General features: G+C 45.0%; 1 protein-coding gene across 3 annotated transcripts in view; it reads left to right on the forward strand.

The window, feature by feature from the left end:
• kdm6a (lysine (K)-specific demethylase 6A) overlaps positions 1-23,142 on the forward strand; it is a 101,821-nt gene that overhangs the window by 61,127 nt on the left and 17,552 nt on the right. For all 3 annotated transcript variants that reach the window (XM_039014844.1, XM_039014843.1, XM_039014845.1), the window contains 9 exons: positions 15,479-15,572; positions 17,145-17,271; positions 18,179-18,277; positions 19,088-19,307; positions 19,857-20,027; positions 20,880-21,002; positions 22,002-22,079; positions 22,324-22,431; positions 22,660-23,112. In XM_039014844.1, coding sequence (XP_038870772.1) covers positions 15,479-15,572; positions 17,145-17,271; positions 18,179-18,277; positions 19,088-19,307; positions 19,857-20,027; positions 20,880-21,002; positions 22,002-22,079; positions 22,324-22,431; positions 22,660-23,112 — 1,473 coding nt within the window. The remainder of the gene's footprint in view (positions 1-15,478; positions 15,573-17,144; positions 17,272-18,178; positions 18,278-19,087; positions 19,308-19,856; positions 20,028-20,879; positions 21,003-22,001; positions 22,080-22,323; positions 22,432-22,659; positions 23,113-23,142) is intronic.

Genomic DNA, 23,142 nt, shown 5'->3' on the forward strand with positions numbered 1-23,142 from the left:
AGATAATCCTGTCTAGCGCCATAGTTTACAATAACCCATTATCTACAACCTTGCCTCACACTTGCCACGGTCTCTGCACACAATATAGCTGATTGAACACACACACAAACACATACACTATTCAATCTGATCATCTGCACAAACTACCTTTATTGCTTACATGACTTGATCCACCCTGTTCTCACTCTCCTACGCCTCGATCATGCTAAAACCTATCCATGCCATAATACTCACCGCATTGGATGATTGCGAAATATCTTCCTCACTTAGCGACGAGGCATGCATCTGTAGACTACATGTCCAGTGGTGATAATACGTTGACATGATGATATATTTGTAGGCACCGCCTAGGTTTTCCAGGCGAGAAATGAAATTAATTTAAAAAATGTAACAAAGTAATTGGGTGCCAGCATTTCCCTTAGCTGTGGTCGGCACGTGATATATGCTCATACCCCACTCTCTTTGTTTGTTCGCCACCATTGTATCAAAGACACAGGAATTACTATCTCCGGTTTCCCGCCCTGTCTCACACGTGTAGCCCCTCAGACAGGCTAACACCAGAGCCTCTTTCAGATAGTAATGACGTAATAATTATTATCAATAATACTATAGATACTTTCTGCTACTAATATAGACAGAAAGGATAAGAGATTTAGTGGTTAATAAATAACATTCAAATAAAACTCCATATAGACAAAGGGAAAGAGGTTTTTAGATTTTTTTTGTGCAAATTTATTAAAAATTCAAAACGAATACCTTTTTATTTACATAAGTATTCAGACACTTTGCTATGAGACTTGAAATTGAGCTCAGGTGCATCCTGTTTCTATTGATCATCCTTGAGATGTTTCTACAACTTGATTGGAGTCTACCTGTGGTAATTTCAATTGATTGGACATGATTTGGAAAGGCACACACCTACCTATATAAGGTCCCACAGTTGACAGGGCATGTCAAAGCAAAAACCAAGAAATTAGGTTGAAGGAATTGTCCTTAGAGCTCCGAGACAGGATTGTGTCGAAACATAGATCTGGTGAAGGGTACCAAAAATGTCTGCAGCATTGTAGGTCCCCAAGAACACAGTGGCCTCCATCATTCTTAAATGGAAGAAGTTTGGAATCACCAAGACTCTTCCTAGAGCTGGCTGGCCGCCCGGCCTAACTGAGTCCTTTAGATGCCTTTGGCAAACTCCAAGCGGGCTGTCATGTGCCTTTTACTGAGGCGTGACTTCCGTCTGGCCACTCTACCATAAAGGCCTGATTGGTGGAGTGCTGCAGAGATGGTTGTCCTTCTGGAACGTTCTCCAATTGCCACAGAGGAACTTTGGAGCTCTGTCAGAGTTTGCCAAAATGTACCGAAAGGACTCTGACCATGACAAACAAGATTTTCTGGTCTGATGAAACCTAGATTGAACTCTTTGGCCTGAATGCCAAGTGTGAGAGACAAGTCAGTCTCTCAGGGACTGAGAGACAAGTCAGGATCGAGGGAAAGATGAACGGAGCAAAGTACAGAGAGATCCTTGATGAAAACCTGCTCCAGAGCGCTCAGGACCTCAGACTGGAGAAAGGTTCACCTTCCAACAGGACAATGACCCTAAGCACACAGCCAAGACAATGCAGGTGTTGCTTCGGAACAAGTCTCTGAATGTCCTTGAGTGGCCCAGCCAGAGCCCGGACTTGAACCTGATCGAACATCTCTGGAGAGAACTGAAAATGGCTGTGCAGCAATGCTCCCCATCCAACCTGACAGAGCTTGAGAGGGTCAGCAGGGAAGAATGGGAGAAACTCCCCAAATACAGATGTGCCAAGCTTTGTAGCGTCATACCCAATAAGACTCCAGGCTGTAATCTCTGCCAAAGGTGCTTCAACAAAGTACTGAGTGAAGGGTCTGAATACTTATGTAAATGTGTTATTTCAGTTTATTGTATTTCTTATTTGCAAATTTAAAAAAATATATATATATATTTTAAAGTTCATAATTATGTTGCTTTGTCATTATGGGGTAGTGTAAGGCTGTAACGTAACAATGTGGGAAAAGTCAAGGGGTTTGAATACTTTCCAAATGTACTGTATATCATGTTTTTGTCCCCCCATTTTTTTTATGTGAAATCCTCTCCACCCACTGATTAACTTGTCATATAGCAGATAAATATACATATTACTAGATCAAAATATTTGTATCTCTATAAATTAGTTATGACATACATATACAATTCATGTAACACAGCTTTGGATTTCAACCCCGTCACAAAAGGCGAATGATTTTGACATTTTGTAACTTTACGGAGGAGAGCTGTTCTCTTCTCGCATTCCAACCAATGCGGCTTACAAACACTATTATGAAAACATTGTTATGAAATTACAACTTTTTAATTATACCTGTTCATGTAAAAATGACCAAATGCACTGACAGTTTTTTAGAACAGAACTACCAAAAACATTTTGTACAGTCCTGGCAATCGAAATCCCCAATTAGAAGTTAGATGTGCAATCAGCAAGATGTGAGTTGTCCACTCAGGTAGCCTACACAGCACACTGGTAAAACACAATTTTCTACAAAGCATTTAGTAACAATGAACCAGCAAATTACATTGTTTGTCCCTCAATTAATAAAGACTGATATGATTTTGCAAAAGCCATTTTACAAACATCTGAATGCTAATGGTGTAGTGCAGAAGTGGAACACACTCTTGCAGTTTCACCCGTTGGGAGGCGCCATATGTCATAGGGGTTTCAAAGTGCAAGGACTGTCGTATGCGCACATTCCATGTTCAATCGAGAAGCCTCTGCCTGGGACCTCATTCATACATTATGCTATGGTGGGTTTATACTTTATAGTTTACAATTGCAGTTTCACATTAGTACATATTTCTTTATTTGAACTAACGATAGCTAGCTACCAAGTGTCTGGACCAGTTTTACCAAAGTGAACAATGTGTAACATCAAGTTTTGCTTGTGAGCCAGTCAACAATGCCGCTATTTAGTCTACTTAACTTACCTGAATGAAATATATGAAACTGAGGCCAACTACATGAGGCCAACTTTACCATATTATCTGGGAAGCATAGTTACACACCCTGTAACGGTTTTCTTCCAGGGGTGAAGGAGAGGACCAGAGTGCAGCGCGGCTAGTGTTAAACATGTTTAATAAATAACAAGTGAAACACTACAAACAACAATACAAAATAACAAATGTGTAAAAACCGACACAGACCTATCTGGTGCAGACAATCACAGAGACAGGAAACAAACACCCACAAAATCCCAACACAAAACAAGCCTCCTATATATGATTCTCAATCAGGGACAACGATTACCATCTGCCTCTGATTGAGAACCATATTAGGCTGGACATAGAAACATAGAAACAGACAAACTAGACACACAACATAGAATTCCCACCCAGCTCACGTCCTGACCAACTAAACACATACAAAACAACAGAAAACAGGTCAGGAACGTGACAGAACCCCCCCCCTCAAGGTGCGAACTCCGGGCGCACCCCTAAAACTCAAGGGGAGGGTCTGGGTGGGCATCTGTCCGCGGTGGCGGCTCCGGCGCAGGACGAGGACACCACTCCACCACTGTCTTTGTCCCCCTCCTTAGCGTCCTTTGAGTGGCGACCCTCGCCCACGACCTTGGCCTAAGAATCCTCCCCAAGGCCCCCACATGATTTAGGAGGTAGCTCAGGACAGAGAGGTAGCTCAGGACAGAGAGGTAGCTCAGGACAGAGAGGTAGCTCAGGACAGAGAGGTAGCTCAGGACAGAGAGGTAGCTCAGGACAGAGAGGTAGCTCAGGACAGAGAGGTAGCTCAGGACAGAGGGGCAGCTCCGGACTAATGGCAGCTCCGGACTGAGTGGCAGCTCCGGACTGAGTGGCAGCTCCGGACTGAGTGGCAGCTCCGGACTGAGTGGCAGCTCCGGACTGAGTGGCAGCTCCGGACTGAATGGCAGCTCCGGACTGAATGGCAGCTCCGGACTGAATGGCAGCTCCGGACTGAATGGCAGCTCATGACTGGAGGGCAGCTCATAACTAGAGGGCAGCTCATAACTAGAGGGCAGCTCATGACTGGAGGGCAGCTCATGACTGGAGGGCAGCTCATGACTGGAGGGCAGCTCATGGGCAGCTCCTGACTGGCTGGCGTCTCTGGCAGCTCCTGACTGGCTGGCGTCTCTGGCAGCTCCTGACTGGCTGGCGGCTCTGGCAGCTCCTGACTGGCTGGCGGCTCTGGCAGCTCCTGACTGGCTGGCGGCTCTGGCAGCTCCTGACTGACGGACGGCTCTAGCGGCTCCTGACTGACGGACGGCTCTAATGGCTCGGGACAGACGGGCGGCTCTAATGGCTCGTGGCAGACGGATGACTCAGATGGCGCTGGGCAGACAGATGGCACAGATGGCGCTAGGCAGACAGATGGCTCAGACGGCGCTAGGCAGACAGATGGCTCAGATGGCGCTGGGCAGACGGATGGCTCAGACGGCGCTGGGCAGACGGATGACTCAGACGGCGCTGGGCAGACGGATGGCTCAGACGGCGCTGGGCAGACGAGCAGTGCAGGCGGCGTTGGGCAGACGAGCAGTTCAGGCACCGCTGGGCAGACGGCAGACTCTGGCCGGCTGAGACGCACTATAGGCCTGATGCGTGGTGCCGGAACTGGAGGTACCGGGCTGAGGGCACGCACCTCAGGGCGAGTGCGGGGAGGAGGAACAGGGCTCTGGAGATGCACTGGAAGCCTGGTGTGTGGTGTAGGCACTGGTGGTACTGGGCTGGGGCGGGAAGGTGGCGCCGGATATACCGGACCGTGAAGGAGGACACGCGCTCTTGAGCACCGAGCCTCTCCAACCTTACCAGGTTGAATGGTCCCCGTAGCCCTGCCAGTGCGGCGAGGTGGAATAACCCGCACTGGGCTATGCAGGCGAACCGGGGACACCACCTGTAAGGCTGGTGCCATGTACGCCGGCCCGAGGAGACGTACTGGAGGCCAGATACGTTGGGCCGGCTTCATGACATCCGGCTCGATGCCCAACCTAGCCCTCCCAGTGCGGCAAGGTGGAATAGCCCGCACTGGGCTAAGCACGCGTACTGGGGACACCGTGCGCTTTACCGCATAACACGGTGTCTGACCAGTACGACGCCCTCTCACTCCACGGTAAGCCCGGGGAGTTGGCTCAGGTATCCAACCCGGCTTCGCCACACTCCCCTTTAGCCCCCCCCCCAAGAAATTTTTGGGTGACTCCTCTCGGGTTTCCAGCCACTCTGCCTTGCAAGGGCCTCATAATGCCGCCTCTCCGCTTTTGATGCCTCCAGCTCCGCTTTGGGACGGCGACACTCCTCTGGCTCTGCCCAGGGTCCTTCTCCGTCCAGAATCTCCTCCCATGTCCATTCCTCCTTGTACTGCTGCTGCTGTTGCTGCTGCCCGTTGCCACGCTGCTTGGTCCGGGTTTGGTGGGTGTTTCTGTAACGGTTTTCTTCCAGGGGTGAAGGAGAGGACCAAAGTGCAGCGCGGCTAGTGTTAAACATGTTTAATAAATAACAAGTGAAACACTACAAACAACAATACAAAATAACAAATGTGTAAAAACCGACACAGACCTATCTGGTGCAGACAATCACAGAGACAGGAAACAAACACCCACAAAATCCCAACACAAAACAAGCCTCCTATATATGATTCTCAATCAAGGACAACGATTACCATCTGCCTCTGATTGAGAACCATATTAGGCTGGACATAGAAACAGACAAACTAGACACACAACATAGAATTCCCACCCAGCTCACGTCCTGACCAACTAAACACATACAAAACAACAGAAAACAGGTCAGGAACGTGACACACCCAGTGTCATTACTTTGCGTGAATGATATCTCAACTTTAAACAATGTGAAATTCGAATTCAAAATCATTTGTTTAGCCTCTTCTATTCTGTGGCTGCATGAAATAAAATAAAACATAACGTGAATTCAGCAATTTACTTTTGTTTACTTCATCTTTGTTCCCTGATGAAACGGTAACATCCATTACTGTAGGTAGTTAGTGTTGTCACGATACCAGAATTTTGACTTCGATACCAGGTTTAGTATCACAATACTCTATCATGATACTCGATACCAAAATGATACTATGGAAAAAATAAGGCATATGGCACAGAATGGCACTTGATCCAGACAGATTCTTATTTTTTATTTTTACATCCAACATTTTTCAGGTGCTGCTATGTGTGCGTTAATGAATCAATTATACAATCTAATTACAGAAATTACCATTATTTGAATAGTAAATCTCTATTGATTAACTGGGTAAATCGAGATGTAGCCTTATCCACAATACAGTTGAATGCATATTCAATAGGAGTGTGTACATGCATTTAGTTATTGAGCTTGTTTTGGCTGATTTCAAAAATACTGCACCAAACATCTTAGTTAGATGTAAAATTGTGTGACTAAGATCTCTTTGGCAAAAAAGCCTAAATTAATGACAGATTTCATGAGTTATCCTAGATTAATTATTACTATTTTGGGGCTACGGCATCTCAAAATGGACAAACAGTACTATTGCCGCTTTTTTTCTTGTTTTTCAAGTGAAAGTCTTTTAACTTCTTGATGCACGGATCCCTTTAGCGGGATCATTTTCGTAAACAACCGCTGAATTGCAGAGTGCCAAAAAAAATAAATATAAACATTATTTTCATGAAATCACAAGTGAAATATACCAAAACACAGCTTAGCTTGTTGTTAACCCACCTATCGTGTCAGATTTTGGAAATATGCTTTACAGCGAAAGCAATCCAAGCGTTTGTGAGTTTATCGATCACTAGACAAAACATTAAGAACACCTAGCAGCCATGTAGATTGGTCACGAAAGACAGAAAAGCAATAAAATGAATAGCTTACCTTTGATGATCTTCAGATGTTTGCACTCACGAGACTCCCAGTTACACAATAAATGTTCCTTTTGTTCGATAAAGATTTTTTTATATCAAAATACCTCCATTTGTTTGGCGCGTTATGTTCAGTATTATCAAGGCTTGACGAAAATTCCATATAGTATCCGTAAAGGTCGTAGAAACATGTCAAACGTTTTTAATAATCAATCCTCAGGTTGTTTTTAACCTCTCTAGGGTATGTGGGGCGGTAGCGTCCCACCTCGTCAACAGCCAGTGAAACTGCAGGGCGCCAAATTCAAAACAACAGAAATCCCATAATTTAAATTCCTCAAACATACAAGTATTTTACACCATTTTAAAGCTACACTTGTTGTAAATCCAGCCAAAGTGTCCGATTTCAAAAAGGTTTTACGAGGAAAGCACACCAAACGATTATGTTAGATATGAGCCAAGTCACACGAAAAGACAGCCATTTTTCCGATTAAAGAGAGCAGTAACAAATAGCAGAAATAGAGATAAAATTAATCACTAACCTTTGATAATCTTCATCAGATGACACTCATAGGGCTTCATGTTACACAATACATGTATTTTTTGTTCGGTAAAGTTCATATTTATATCCAAAAATCTGAGTTTAGGCAAGACGCTACTGTATCACTTGGCAAAAAGCCTGAGAAAATGCGGAGCGCCAAATTAAAATGAATTACTATGAAAATTACTATAAAATCAAACTTTCATTAAATCACACATGAAAGACACCAAATTAAAGCTACACTGGTTGTGAATCCAGCCAACATGTCAGAATTCAAATAGGCTTTTCAGCGAAAGCATACGATGCTATTATCTGAGCATAGCACCATAGTAAACAAAAGAGAGAGAACATTTCAACCCTGCAGGCGCGACACAAAACGCAGAAATAAAAATATAATTCATGCCTTACCTTTGACGAGCTTCTGTTGGCACTCCAATATGTCCCATAAACATCACAAATGGTCCTTTTGTTCGATTAATTCCGTCGATATATATCCAAAATGTCCATTTATTTGGTGCGTTTGATTCAGAAAAACACCGGTTCCAACTTGCTCAAACGACAAAATATCTCAAAGGTTACCTGTAAACTTTGCCAAAAAATGTCAAACTACTTTTGTAAAACAACTTTAGGTATTTTTTAATGTTAATAATCGATAAAATTGAAGACGGGATGATATGTGTTCAATACAGGATTAAAACGAAATGTTGCATGCCTTCTGTTTGATTGAAGCGCATGTCCAGGACACCTGGAGTGCCTCGACTTCAAGATGGCCGTATTTCTTCATTACACAAAGGAATAACCTCAGCCTATTTCTCAGGACTGTTGACATCTAGTGGAAGCCATAGGAACTGCAAGCAATTCGCTTAGAAATCTGGTTTCCCAATGAAAACTCATTGAAAAGACAGCGACCTAAAAAAAAAAATCTGAATGGTTTGTCCTCGGGGTTTCGCTTGCTAAATAAGTTCTGTTATACTCACAGACATGATTCAAACAGTTTTAGAAACTCTATCCAAATCTACTAATAATATGCATATCTTATCTCCTGGGGATGAGTAACTGGCAGTTGAATTTGGGTATGCTTTTCATCCAAACGTGAAAATGCTGCCCCCTACCCTAGAGAAGTTAACATCAATAATCGATAATATTTCAACCGGACTGTAAACTATTGTAACGACCCTGGGTTTATAAGCGCGGAAATCGACTCTGCCGCTTGAGCATGCTTTTGCGGCACAGTCAATAGCGCGCCGGACTTCGGGCTAGAAGGGCGAGGGTTCGAGACCTGCTCCCTGCCTGTTTCATTACATTGGTGTCAGAAGTGGGATCGAGGGCCTCCCGGGTGGCGCAGTGGTCTAGGGCACTGCATCGCAGTGCTAGCTGCGCCACCAGAGTCTCTGGGTTCGCGCCCAGGCTCTGTCGCAGCCGGCCGCGACCGGGAGGTCCGTGGGGCGACGCACAATTGGGCTAGCGTCGTCCGGGTTAGGGAGGGTTTGGCCGGTAGGGATATCCTTGTCTCATCGCGCTCCAGCGACTCCTGTGGCGGGCCGGGCGCAGTGCGCGCTAACCAAGGGGGCCAGGTGCACGGTGTTTCCTCCGACACATTGGTGCGGCTGGCTTCCGGGTTGGAGGCGCGCTGTGTTAAAGAAGCAGTGCGGCTTGGTTGGGTTGTGCTTCGGAGGACGCATGGCTTTCGACCTTCGTCTCTCCCGAGCCCGTACGGGAGTTGTAGCGATGAGACAAGATAGTAATTACTAGCGATTGGATACCACGAAAATTGGGGAGAAAAGGGGATAAAATTATTTAAAAAAAGATTAAAAAAAGAAGTGGGATCGGACCTCGCATCCACGACAGTGCATGTGCTTGGCCGGTGAGCGCGTTCCTGTAAGACGTAAAGTCGCAAGCTAGCGCGAGGACGCGCTCTTTGAAAGGAGGGAGTAGTGTAACGACCCTGGGTTTATAAGCGCGGAAATCGACTCTGCCGCTTGAGCATGCTTTTGCGGCACAGTCGATAGCGCGCCGGACTTCGGGCTAGAAGGTCGAGGGTTCGAGACCTGCTCCCTGCCTGTTTCATTACACTATTCAATACTGGAGAGAAAGAAAATGTCGAGCAACCAGTGTCGCGCGCAAGAACTAATGGAGGGACATCCGTCTATCCACTGACGCGTTTTGATAAATCTCGCTCATTTTTCAAAATAAAAGCTTGAAACTGTCTAAAGACTGTTCACACCCTGAGGAAGCCACAGGAAAAGGAATCTGGTTGATATCCCTTTAAATGGAGGAAAGGCAGGCAATGGAACAGGGAACAGTCACTTCCGGGTTGGATTTTTCAGTTCTGTTATACTCACAGACAATATTTTGACAGTTTTGGAAACTTTAGTGTGTTTTCTATCCTACTCTGTCAATTATATGCATATTCTAGCATCTGGACCTGAGAAATAGGCAGCTTACAATGGGAACGTTATTTTTCCAAACATAAAAATTCTGCCCCCTAGCTTCAAGAGAGAACGAGGCTCAATTACAGATGTTGCAGTACTGCTGTATTTGAAGCACTCCTCCCTTCTGCCCAGTTTCCTTGATGTTGCTATGGCAATCAAGCAGTTTTTTTCCATCCCTGTAACTATCGCTTCTGTGGAGTGATCGTTTTCTAAACTAAAACTCATAAAGAACTACATAGGAAGCATTAGGCTCTAGGTCTGATATGAGCTTTTGAAAACCTGAGTAAGCTCCACTCATTGCACTGGCGCCGTCGTAACCTTGACCATAGCATTTGTTCGCCGATATCCCCCTTATAATTTCTATCAGTTTAATTATTTATTTTTCAAGGCCTGGGGCAGTTTTTCAGTCACATTCCTGAAGCCCAAGAAACAAACACTTAGCTTTCTAGTACATATGGAAATTAAAAATGTTTATGAATAAATTACTTTTACAGGGTTACTGTCAAAATGATTTACTACATTTTAAAATATACATTGGTGACAGGCGCATGAGCCTCCAGAGCTCGTACCCCCCACCCCTTGAGGGGGCTGTGGGGATGTCCGGTCCGCCAGTGACACGACCCCTTATTATAGCGCACACTATGCCTGATCCACTTAAGGCGTCAGCATGCTTCAGTTTGTCTGGCGCCTAGCTGCACGAGTGTGCTCGTAAACTCCCTTAAGAAAAGAGATTAACTGTATAGGAAGCTCTGGGGACAGGTCGTCTTGATACTCAAATCAAATTTTATTTGTCACATACACATGGTTAGCAGATGTTAATGCGAGTGTAGCGAAATGCTTGTGCTTCTAGTTCCGACAATGCAGTAATAACCAACGAGTAATCTAACCTAACAATTTCACAACAACTACCTTATACACACAAGTGTAAAGGGATGGAGAATATGTACATAAAAATATATGAATGAGTGATGGTACAGAACGGCATAGGCAAGATGCAGTAGATGGTATAGAGTACAGTATATACATATGAGATGAGTAATGTAGGGTATGTAAACATTATATTAAGTGGCATTGTTTAAAGTGGCTAGTGGGAAAAGAATTTACATACATTTTTCCATTATTAAAGTGGCTGGAGTTAAGTCAGTATGTTGGCAGCAGCAGTTTGATGGCTTTGAGATAGAAGCTGTTTTTCAGTCTCTCTGTCCCTGCTTCGATGCACCTGTACTGATCTCGCCTTCTGGATGATAGCGGGGTGAACAGGCAGTGGCTCGGGTGGTTGTTGTCCTTGATGATCTTTATGGCCTTCCTGTGACATCGGGTGGTGTAGGTGTCCTGGAGGGCAGGTAGTTTGCCACCGGTGATGCGTTGTGTAGACCTCACAACCCTCTGGAGAGCCTTACGGTTGTGGGCGGAGCAGTTGCCGTACCAGGCGGTGATACAGCCCGACAGGATGCTCTCGATTGTGCATCTGTAAAGGTTTGTGAGTGCTTTTGGTGACAAGCCGAATTTCTTCAGCCTCCTGAGGTTGAAGAGGCGCTGCTGAGGTTATTTTCCTGACACCACACTCCGAGGGCCCTCACCTCCTCCCTGTAGGCCGTCTCGTCGTTGTTGGTAATCAAGCCTACCACTGTAGAGTCGTCTGCAAATTTAATGATTGAGTTGGAGTTGTGCATGGCCACGCAGTCGTGGGTGAACAGGGAGTACAGGAGAGGGCTCAGAACGCACCCATGTGGGGCACCAGTGTTGAGAATCAGCGGGGTGGAGATGTTGTTACCTACCCTCACCACCTGGGGGCGGCCCGTCAGGAAGTCCAGTACCCAGTTGCACAGGGCGGGGTCAAGACCCAGGGTCTCGAGCTTGATGACGAGTTTGGAGGGTACTATAGTGTTAAATGCTGAGCTGTAGTCGATGAACAGCATTCTCACATAGGTATTCCTCTTGTCCAGATGGGTTAGGGCAGTGTGCAGTGTGGTTGCGATTGCATTGTCTGTTTAATACATTTAAACTCAATTCCTGACATTTAATCCTAGTGAAAATTCCCTATTTTAGGTCAGTTAGGAACACCACTTTATTTTAAGAATGTGAAATGTCAGAATAATAGTGGAGAGAATGATTTATTTCAGCTTTTATTTCTTTCATCACATTCCCAGTGGGTCAGAAGTTTACATACACTCAATTAGTATTTGGTAGCATTGTCTTTAAGTTGTTTAACTTGGGTCAAACGCTTTGGGTAGCCTTCCACAAGCTTCCCATAATAAGTTGGGTGAATTTTGGCCCCTTCCTCCTGACAGAGCTATTGTAACTGAGCCAGGTTTGTAAGGCCTCCTTACTCGCACATGCTTTTTCAGTTCTGCCCACAAATCTTCTATTGGATTGAGGTCAGGGTTTTGTGATGGCCACTCCAATACCTTGACTTTGTTGTCCTTAAGCCATTCTGCCACAACTTTGGAAGTATGCCATCTATTTTGTGAAGGGCCCTCCTTCAGCAAAGCACCCCCACAACATGATGCTGCCACCCCCGTACTTCACGGTTGGGATGGTGTTCTTCGACTTGCAAGCCTCCCCCTTTTTCCTCCAAACATAACGATGGTCATTATGGCCAAATCTTTGTTTCACCAGACCAGAGGATATTTCTCCAAAAAGTATGATCTTTGTCCCCATGTGCAGTTGCAAACCGTAGTCTGGCTTTTTTATGGCGGTTTTGGAGCAGTGGCTTCTTCCTTGCTGAGTGGCCTTTCAGGTTATGTCGATATAGGACTCGTTTTACTGTGGATATAGATACTTTTGTACCTGTTTCCTCCAGCATCTTTACCTTCCTGGCGGTATGACGCGTCACCTTCCACCTTCCTGGCGGTATGACGGCTGCGTGGTCCCATGGTGTTTATACTATTTTTTGTACAGATGAACGTGGTACCTTCAGGCGTTTGGAAATTGCTTCTAAGGATGAACCAGATTTGTGGAGGTCTCCAATTTCTTTCCTGGGGTCTTGGCTGATTTCTTTTGATTTTCCCATGATTTCAAGCAAAGAGGCACGGAGTTTGAAGGTAGACCTTGAAATACATCTACAGGTACACCTCCAATTGACAGAAATTATGTTAATTAGCCTATCAGAAGCTTCTAGCGCCATGACATAATTTTCTGGAATTTTCCAAGCTGTTTAAAGGCGCAGTCATCTTGGTGTATGTAAACTTCTGACCCACTGGAATTGTGATACAGTGAATTATAAGTGAAATAATCTGTAAACAATTGTTGGAAAAATGACTTGTGTCATGCACAAAGTAGATGTCCTAACTGACTTGCCAAAACTATAGTTTGTTAACAAGAATTTTGTGGAGTGGTTGAAAAACGAGTTTTAATGACTCCAACCTAAGTGTATGTAAACTTCCGACTCCAACTGTATCATGGGCAAAGCCTCTTCTTTCTGTGCCATCGTTGCTGGAGGTATTGATCCTCTGGGTTAAGAAATGTTTTCCAATCAGAGCTATTGAAAGGGTACTAGAGATGAAACGGTATGAAATTTTCATATCACGATTATAGTGACCAAAATTATCAGCTTTATCGCGGTATTGTTAAAATGTGCTGAAAATGTTCATAAAGTACTGATACACAAACTGAAATCATTTCACCAAGTTTTATATTGAAAACCAACAAACAAATAAAATTAGCAGCACCATGCACTTTTTGTGTGCATAAACATTAAAATAATAACATTAAAGATGGCACCATGTGGCCATGAGAGGTAAAAGTTTCCCTAGTGCAGGTTTAAATGAACACAACCTTAAGTAAGCAAAACAAAGAAAAAAACAAAGAAAATTAGCAGCACTCACTTTGTAGTGAGGCAATTTGAACAATTTGAAATGGCATTATGTCCTTTGCAATGTAATATGAAAGGGCTGCACTGAGGTCTTGAGCATTTTTTGATGTGGGTGCCTAAGCAGCCTGCCTTTTTAAACGCTTGCTCGAGTGTCTGTGTCACAACTGTAGATGAAGAGGGACCAGTAGCGTTACTGGGTTTGCCTGCTGCACGCCCACTCTGTAAACAAGGGAATAGCAAATGTATTATTATTATTGGTGTTTTTTTATTATTATTCACTTACACACACACAGTCTATCTTCTATGTTGCATTTGAGTATATGCAATGACCCCATGCACAATTTACATAAATACAAATGAGTCTTAAGAAGACAGTGATAGTATTTGCAATGAGCCCAACAATTGACATAAATATAGGAGTCTATAGTGTTTCTCCTGTTGGAACACTTTTACAACCAAGTCGACGTCTGCCGGATTTTAAATGATCAAAATATGTTGGTTGGGTGACTAAACATAACGTGTTATCGTGTGCAATGGGTGAATAGAGTCTGCAGACACACGACCCATACAGCAGCAGTGTAGTGTTTTTACAAGAGTAGGTAACACTGAAAGCTTCAGTTTACATTATTGACAAGCTATTAGCAAGTTAAACAGACAAACCATGACATTTTCCACCATTTCGAAGTTCCCACATCATGCATTGAGCTAAAAGTAAACTTACCTTGCATTCGCTATAAAGTAGTGGGTGGTGGTCACAAAGATGAGTCAAGAGATTTGAAGTGTTGCCCCCTTTCTCAGCAATTTTTTTTTTGCATGTTCTGCAGACAGGGGGACCATCTTCGATTAAGTTTCCCTCAGCACTTGTAAAACCCAAAATACGACCACACTTCAGATTTGGTCCTCTTAGATGGCTGAAAAATCTCCCGAGCGCTGTCACTGCCTTCCGCCATGTTTTCACACAAAACAAAACCCACGTTGCGTGCTGCGCCTGCGTCAGACTGTTGCTAACTTTGGTTGATGCTGGACAGTATTTACCGTGAATTTTTCAAACCCGTGGTAATCAAACACGGTTTTAATGATAATTCAAATTTGTAACAGTAATACCAGTCGTTGGGAATTTTACCGTGGTTTATCGTGAAACTGGTAACTGTTTCATCCCTAAAGGGTACACAGTATCTCTCATGTTGAGTTGGTAATGGTTGGTGGATTAGATCCTGGTGCTGGGTGTATTGCCCTATAGTGACTTTGTTTACCCTGACATGGGTTTTATGGTGGCCAGACAGGAAGAGCCCAGGGCCAGACTGCTTTACGGGCGCGAGTGTGTGTGTGTCGAAGGCTTTCGAGGCTGCAGACATGAAGGCAGGTCGCCCTAGTGATGGAGTAAAAGAAGATAAGAACAGAGACCTCCAGACTACACACACACAACTAGATCAGACTCGAGGTCAATTAGAAAAATAAACACATCTCTGTCCAGTGTGGCTTCTCAGGTTTCCCCAGATAAAAACTGCACTGAAGGTGGGATGATTAACGCATACACACACACCACTTAAAACCTGTCCGACGTGTTAAGTCTGGCCTGTCCTGTCCCAGACTGACCCTCCCCCTGCCGTGTGTGTGTGTGTGTGTGTGTGTGGTCAGTCTGAAAGGCCTCACATTGTTGGTTTGGTCTGAGGAGGTGTCCAGACTTCTTTGTGTCCGACCAGTGAGACCATAAAACATACTGACCCTTCTTTCTGGCTAAATCAACCCTTCTCTCTCTCTCTCTTCCCCCACCCCTCTCTCTATCACTCTCTTTTCCCCCTTGTCATTCCGCAGAAGAAATTCAGAGCAGCAAAAGAAGCGTATGAGAGTTTACTACAGACAGAGAATCTTCCTGCACAGGTGAAGGCTACTACATTGCAACAACTGGGTAAGTCCTTCAGTCTCTCTCGTATATACTACTATGTCAAAGACTGTCATTTGTTGAAAGAAAATGCATTACTTGTTGACATCATGTCATTTTCGTAACAACCTATAATTTTCTTTGGATTTTGTTGAATATGTTGACAAATTTATCCTAGTTTGTTTTAGGAAGGTTTCGATATGAAAAGTGCTGTCTTTTACGTTTTATAGTCAAAAGGGGAAGTGCAAGTCATCTTTTTCAAGCTATAGAAATTGGTTGCTAGAATTTTGTAGAGCAGTTGCTTTAGGTGGTGTGTTTGATATATTTAGTTGTCAGTTACTGGCCACATTTGTGCCCCTTCAAAATAGCCTAGGTTAAATACAGTGTAAAATGCATTGCTAAAGGTATACTACTTTGTATTTGTTGTTGATGGTACTAATATGAACCAGGTGTATAAGGTTGATAACACAGGGTTGCATCATGCATTGTGTTCTGGGATATGTTGTGCACGGTATTCCCAGCTGGACAGTTTTCCCAGATCTCCACTTCTCTGCTCCCTTCCCTGTTTTCCCAAGTCTCTCCCAATCCTCCAGTGTCCGATGCAACAGCTCATTATGGAGGTGTTAGTTTGTGTACCCCAACCCCCACGCTACACACAACCACAGACACACACCGCCCCAATGTCGTCCTCTCCAAACACACAGCTCTTGTCTTTTTTCTTGCCATCCTCCCTGGTTAAGAATGTTCCCTCGGTCGTAAAGCCATTCTCTCTTTCTGCCCTGACGGCCATTCTCTCTTTCTGCCCTGACGGCGGCTCTGCCAGGGTTGTCATGGTGACCTCCCAGCAAGGCTCGCCACAGGTGTTGAGGGGAGCGAGTGGGAAGTGTGTGTATGTCCGTGTGTATGCCCGTCCTTAGGGAAGTGTGTGTATGCCCGTCCTTAGGGAAGTGTGTGTGTGTGTGTGTGTGTGTGTGTGTGTGTGTGTGTGTGTGTGTGTGTGTGTGTGTGTGTGTGTGTGTGTGTGTGTGTGTGTGTGTGTGTGTGTGTGTGTGTGTGTGTGTGTGTGTGTGTGTGTGTGTGTGTGTGTGTGTGTGTGTGTGGAGAGAGGGGAGGGAGCCCCGGGGGACTTGTTTAGACCTTTGAAGACATGGCTGGTGTGTGTATGGAGGAGGAATCTCCCTCTCTCCCTCCCTCCCTCCCACTTTCTGCTCTCTCCCTCCCTCTTCTTTAGAAAGCTCTAGACAGACAAGCCATTTGGTCCGTTTATGAGACTGGTGCCTTTACACACCAGACAGACAGAGCAGTGTCTCTGAGCCTGACAGTGTAGTACTATACCAATGTATAGTGAATATTAGTGTAATATTAGTCACTCGAGCTGTACCATTGTTATCCGATCTAGCTAGCCTTGGTAATAGACTAGCAGAAAGAACTGCTGGATCAGTGGTGGTGAGAGTTACTATTGCAGACAGTGAAGTGTAGGGTGCTGCTAGCTAGTGGTGCTGTTGACCAGCTAGCAGAAGGCTAGCCCTGCACCCAGACTAGTGGTGGCAGTTGTTGGATCCTCCACCCTCCTAACTCCCCTGGTCTGGTCTCCTCCAGGCTGGATGCATCACACAGTGGAGCTGTTAGGGGACAAAGGCTCCAAGGACAGCTATGCCATCCAGTGTCTGCAGAAGTCGCTAGAAGCAGACCCCAACTCTGGACAGTCCTGGTACTTCCTCGGCAGGTAAGAGGCTTACTTTTTCTTTTGTTGACATTTTCTTTCATAGTGAATTCCTGCTGGCTCTAGTTACCCTCCAGCAGGTGTGTAAGGCTCAACAGCAGTGTATTGAGTAGGACTCTGCCCATAAGGCAGTAAAGCTCACCAGTCTTGTCTGTTCTCTTCTACTGGGTTCAGCCCCAGTCTCACCTGTTTCTCTACATTCTACAGGCCTAGACAGTAGCCGTTTCAGAGCTTCATTGTCTACTTTTCTGATCGCACTGATTATTGATCAGTGATTAATGATCAGTCTTCCCACTGGGAAGACAGCTCATTCTTGTTACACAGAAACCTAAAGATGAATAGCTCTAATTTTTATTTATTTTTTATTTCAGTTTGTCTTTCTGCTAATCCACACAATTGTATTATGGCTTAGACTTATTTGATCCATTTGATTATGGATCATTAGGGTACAGTTGACATGGTTGGGCTAGTGCTAACCTAACGTAGCATGTGTGCAAGAAATGCCTGAAACTAGATCCCCTACATACTGGTCTTGACGAGAATACAAAAAACAGTCGGGGGAGGTTCTCTTCTGCACTGCTTAACCAAACCAATACATGTGGAAGGTGCTACATATGGAAATTGTATCTATATTTTTTTTGCATTGGAATTTCTGAAAATGTATATAAACCTGCCACAATCGTGGAATGATAGGGTTTCACAGTATTACTTACCTGCCAGTGTTGTGATATTCTCATATTGATTTCTCCCACCGGAGCGGCATCTGACTTTGTGGCTGACTTTGTGTTACCCAGTGGAAATCAAGCAGCCAATGTAGAAATGTCTCTCTGCTATGACGTCTCTCTGACTGTATCTTTGTATTCATGTTCATGTTGATTAGTAACCAAGCATAATATGTGTTTCTCTCCAGGTGCTACTCCAGTATTGGGAAAGTCCAGGATGCCTTCATCTCCTACAGACAGTCCATTGACAAGTCTGAGGCCAGCGCTGACACCTGGTGCTCCATAGGGTAAGACCTGACTCACTGCAGCCAGCGTATACTCAACTGTCTGGCTGTAGGACCCTTGGAGAAGTCATGAAGGATACTCAATCTGATGGAGTGCAGTGTTTCACATAGGGTTTTTTTCAGCAGCAGTGGCAAAGTTGGGAGGGGGCCTTGGGCGTGGCCAATGGCACAGTTTTAGAAGCCCACTTGGATGCAGAGACCCAATTTTGCAGTTTTAAAGCTAGTTTCCTGAAATTCTACACATTTTTCCATGGCTTATGCCGTGTTCTTATGTTATCTGAGTGATTTCAAGCAGTATAAATAAATCAATGGGGGCCCCATAACATTACATTTTTGGAATTTTAGATTCTCCCCGACTGTCAAGTTTTTATTTTGGTGATTCTTAGTTCTGAAAGATGTTATTTAAAAAATATATTGTGTTTTCAACATACTTTATATTTGGTTTTAATCGTTGAAGTTTACACTGAAACTTTTTACCACAAACACTGGAGTGTTTGTGGATGTGGGTGTTGGTCATAGCAATAGGATTGGAACAGCAGTATTAGCCTATGTCTACAGTATTGGTGCTGTATCGTCTCAAGGGAAACTGCAGCTCAGGGGCCCTCTAAGGGGCTGGTTTGGACCCTAGGGGACCCTGCAGCTCCACACTGCAACAGGAGAGGCAGAGAGGGAGTTAGAGGTCCCTAGCAAGTGAAGTATGGATAGACTTTGGGTGTGGCCACCCGAGGGAGAGGATTCACTAAAAACCCTGCCCCCATCTCCCTGTCACTCCTTCTTTCTCACTTTCTCTCCCTCCCTCCCTCTCTCCCCTAGTGTGCTGTACCAGCAGCAGAACCAGCCTATGGATGCACTGCAGGCCTACATTTGTGCAGTGCAGCTGGACCACAGTCACGCAGCTGCCTGGATGGACCTGGGCACGCTCTATGAATCCTGCGGGCAGCCACACGACGCCATCAAGTGTTACATCAACGCCACCCGCAGCAAGTCCTGCACTAACACCGCCGCCCTCACACACCGCATTAAGCTGCTGCAGGTAGGCAGGGAGGGAGGGAGGGATACACATGCAGAGATGTACACACACACACATGCACACACCAACCAACCAGTAACCAAAGATTTCAGCTGGCCCTTTTCTGTTAAACGTTGTGGTGTGTGTTGGGTTGTTTTGTTCTTTGTTGTGTTGTGGTGTATCATGCAAGTGTTTTAAGGGCTCTATTTTGTACATTTGTTTATTGTTGTTTATTTTACGGACTGTGACGTAGTTCTGTGATTTTTGATTTGACTCATTGATATATGAACACTGATTCATATTGATGCGATACTACACATTCTCATCAGTAATCGTAAAGACAATCTCATGGCATTGACCATTCTTTGAGTGATTCTTTTCATTTGACTTTATATCATCTCTGAAGAGGCTGTATTTCTTGTACAAGTACCTATACTATAACTGATTGACTTAGTAGAAAGTATTACAGTACTATACTCCACAAGGTGCTCAGTACGTAGTGTCACTGGATTGTCCTACCGTACCGTAAACCAGTACTGAAATGTGTCTTTACGCCATTTCCTCCTCCTATAGGCTCAGTTGTGTAACCCTCAGCCAGGTAGTCTTGCGGGGGGGAAGGGTACTAAAATGCTTCCTAGTATTGAGGAGGCGTGGAGCCTGCCCATCCCCGCTGAGCTCACCTCCAGACAGGGGGGCCTGAACACTGCAGCAGGCAGCCCAGGGTCACAGACACAGCAGCAGCAGGTGAGACCACTAGAGACCGATAACACCCAGCTAACAAACCCTTACTACTACTACTGCCTAACCTGTCCTGTCCTGGTGCATCTCAATAGTCTTCTCCTTTCCTCCTTTTCTCTCCTTCTCATTGGCACGGATTGGAAAACTCAGGATAGGTGGAACACAGTGGATGCCCACAGGCAATATTTGCATTCATCTGTCTAGAAACGTTTGCATCAGTGCAGAAAAAGCGAAGGAGTTGAGACGAGAATCGCCCTCACTAACACTAACCTCACATTTAGTAGATGAAATTCTCTGTGTGGTTCCTAATACAACAGTACAAGTCATCAGTCAATGCTACTCTCACTCACCCATCAACTCTGTTTGAAATGACATGCACAGAATGAATGGAAACTTCTGATATGGAATTGTTATATGTTAGTGACTCTGAATGATATCTGATGAATTCTCAACTTGCCTGCCATGTCTTGTTTTTCTTGGATGACCGTTTGACATTAAAACTACCTTGGCACCAAAGGTTTGATGGCAAACGGTGGTAACCCAAATATTTAAGTTCCTTTACGTTCCATATCAATTCATCTCATTTCTCCTGCCAAGAAAAAAAGACAAGACTGTCACACACACTGTTGGCTCTGAGATTTCTGATTAGACGTATCAATAAGGTTGTTGTCGGGGTTGTGGTATCTGTTCTTAGTCCAAACCCTCTACACATAGTAACAGAACCATCCTCCCCCCTCCTTTCCTGCCTCTCCCAATAATCCTCCTCCCTCTCTCCCCCATTAACCCTCCTCTCCCTCTCCCCCATTAACCCTCCTCTCCCTCTCCCCCATTAACCCTCCTCTCCTGCCTCTCCCCCAGGCGTCTAAGTCCCACCAGGGTGGTGAGGGAGGCCAGGGCCAAACGCACGTCTCCCCCCATCCCAGCCACACTGACGGTCAGGCCAGCCCCGCCAAGAGAAAACGCACCGCCAGCCCGGCTAAGGTATGGTTCAGTCCTTAACAATGTTCCCTCAAACATTTTTTGCCACTGAGCAAATTTCAGGTCTGCTGAGTGCAAACTTGAAAGTTGTGAAAATTCTGTGCAACTTCTGGCGCGCATTTACTGTAAACACTGAGGCTGTACCCGCTTTAAGTTATAGTTATAACAGTGGCCAATTTTGCTACCCTCTGACTTTTTGCCCCAAAATACAACACTGCCCCAAAATACAACACTGCCCCTTACAGTAAAAAAGCTCTTTACCTGACTTGCTTTTCAAAGATGGCTAGTAATGCACATGTTTTGTGCTCTTGTAGCAAGCAACCACTCCCCCATTTCTGTCTAGAAATTAGCTATATCTGAGCTAATACCTTGCTTACTAGCAAAGAATATGAATAAATGTACACACCTAGCTACATGCAGCATTTGCTTTGATCTCGAAACAAGCACATTTATTCACGACCACTCATGCTGTAAACACAGTCCAGTTCAAAGTAAATGGCACAGATCCATATGTGGCAATGGTCTATTTGCATATAGGGATTATGCAGCTCTGATTGGTTATGGCGCCCCGGTCTGTGTATGGGCCTGAGTCAACGCAATAGAGTCGTACTCAATGCGCTCTGGCTACAAGAAAATCTCTTGCATAGTTTGTTTTGTTCCGGTATGTTGCATTGAAAGTGGCTAACATTGTGTTGATTCGATCACAATTTGCACAGTAAAGGGAAACGTTGATAGTGTTAACTAAGGGGGAAAACTAGAAAGTTTGGTGAAGTTCAATCTTGTGCTTCTCTGCACGGGCTGATATTTCTTCTGCGCGGCAGTCCTGGGGCAGCTGCGCACAGCTTAGAGGTAACATTGGTCCTTAACCCAGCCTAATGTCAGAACCCAGAACCAAATCTCTGTCATGCCAACTGACCCTATACCAGCTTTGTGAACGCAAATAGGAATTATGCCTAAATTGTTACAAGCTTTATTGCCAGGTATCTCTCTCTGATCCCACAGAGTGCTGTGGACCTGTGGACAAACCACCCGGTACAACACCAGATCCCCAGCTGGTACCTAACACCACAGAAACTACAGGTGGGTTCTGCTCTTCCAATCAAACCATACCAGTGTCTGATTCTAATTAAATGAGTCAGACCTGAACTGTATTTGTTACATGTGAGTCATTTTACAGACTCTACAGCCCTTCTCCAAAGCAACTTTGCAGTATAAAGCAACTTGCGTACTGAATAGTAAGCATAAAAAGCCATAAGCAAAACACTTCAGAATGTAAATAGTTAACAATGGTTCTAAATGCCTGTACCTTTCCATCCTCTTCTAGCTCCTGGATCAGCTCCGGACCAACCGGGCCAGTCTGAAACCACCACAGATGCAGATTCTGGACCAGCTGGAAAAACAGTTCTCCCTCATGCAGCAGCATCAACATCAGGTACACACACACACACACACACACACACACACACACACACACACACACACACACACACACACACACACACACACACAGACACAGACACAGACACACACACACACACACACACACACACACACACAGACAGACACACAGACAGACACACAGATAAGCAAACACCACATATTTTATTATAAACAGTATTCAAACTGTTGTCTTTCTCCCATCACCCCTTTAATTGGCTAGGTGAGACAGCAGGCAGCAGGACAGTTGCGGCCCACCCTACCCAACGGCCCCTCGCTGTCCCCAAACTCCCTCCCCTCCCCTCACCCCCTCTCCCGGACTTCACCCGTCAGTCAAACCACAGCCCGTCCCCCCTGTACTGCTCAGCCAATGGCCAACACACCTTTATCTTCAAGTCCCCTTGGGCAGCTAGGCAATCCAGAGGGGGGAACTGTGGGCAATAATCGCAATCCCGGTCTACCGGGTGCAGGGACGTTACCGGGCGGTCTAACGGGAGGTGGCGGGAGTAATGGAAACGTGCCTTACCTACAGCAGAACTGTCTACCTCACAACTGCAATGCCACTAGTACCAGTAACCCCAGTACCCCCACCAGCAACAACACCAGTCACAGCAGTAATAGTACCAGTAATGTAGAGGAGGCCTGGAAGAGCCAGCAACGTACCAACTCCACTCAGGTACATATCTTTTTGTTTCAGTCTCTTTAA

This window comes from Salvelinus namaycush, chromosome 19, assembly GCF_016432855.1.
Source record: "Salvelinus namaycush isolate Seneca chromosome 19, SaNama_1.0, whole genome shotgun sequence".
NCBI lineage: Eukaryota > Metazoa > Chordata > Actinopteri > Salmoniformes > Salmonidae > Salvelinus > Salvelinus namaycush.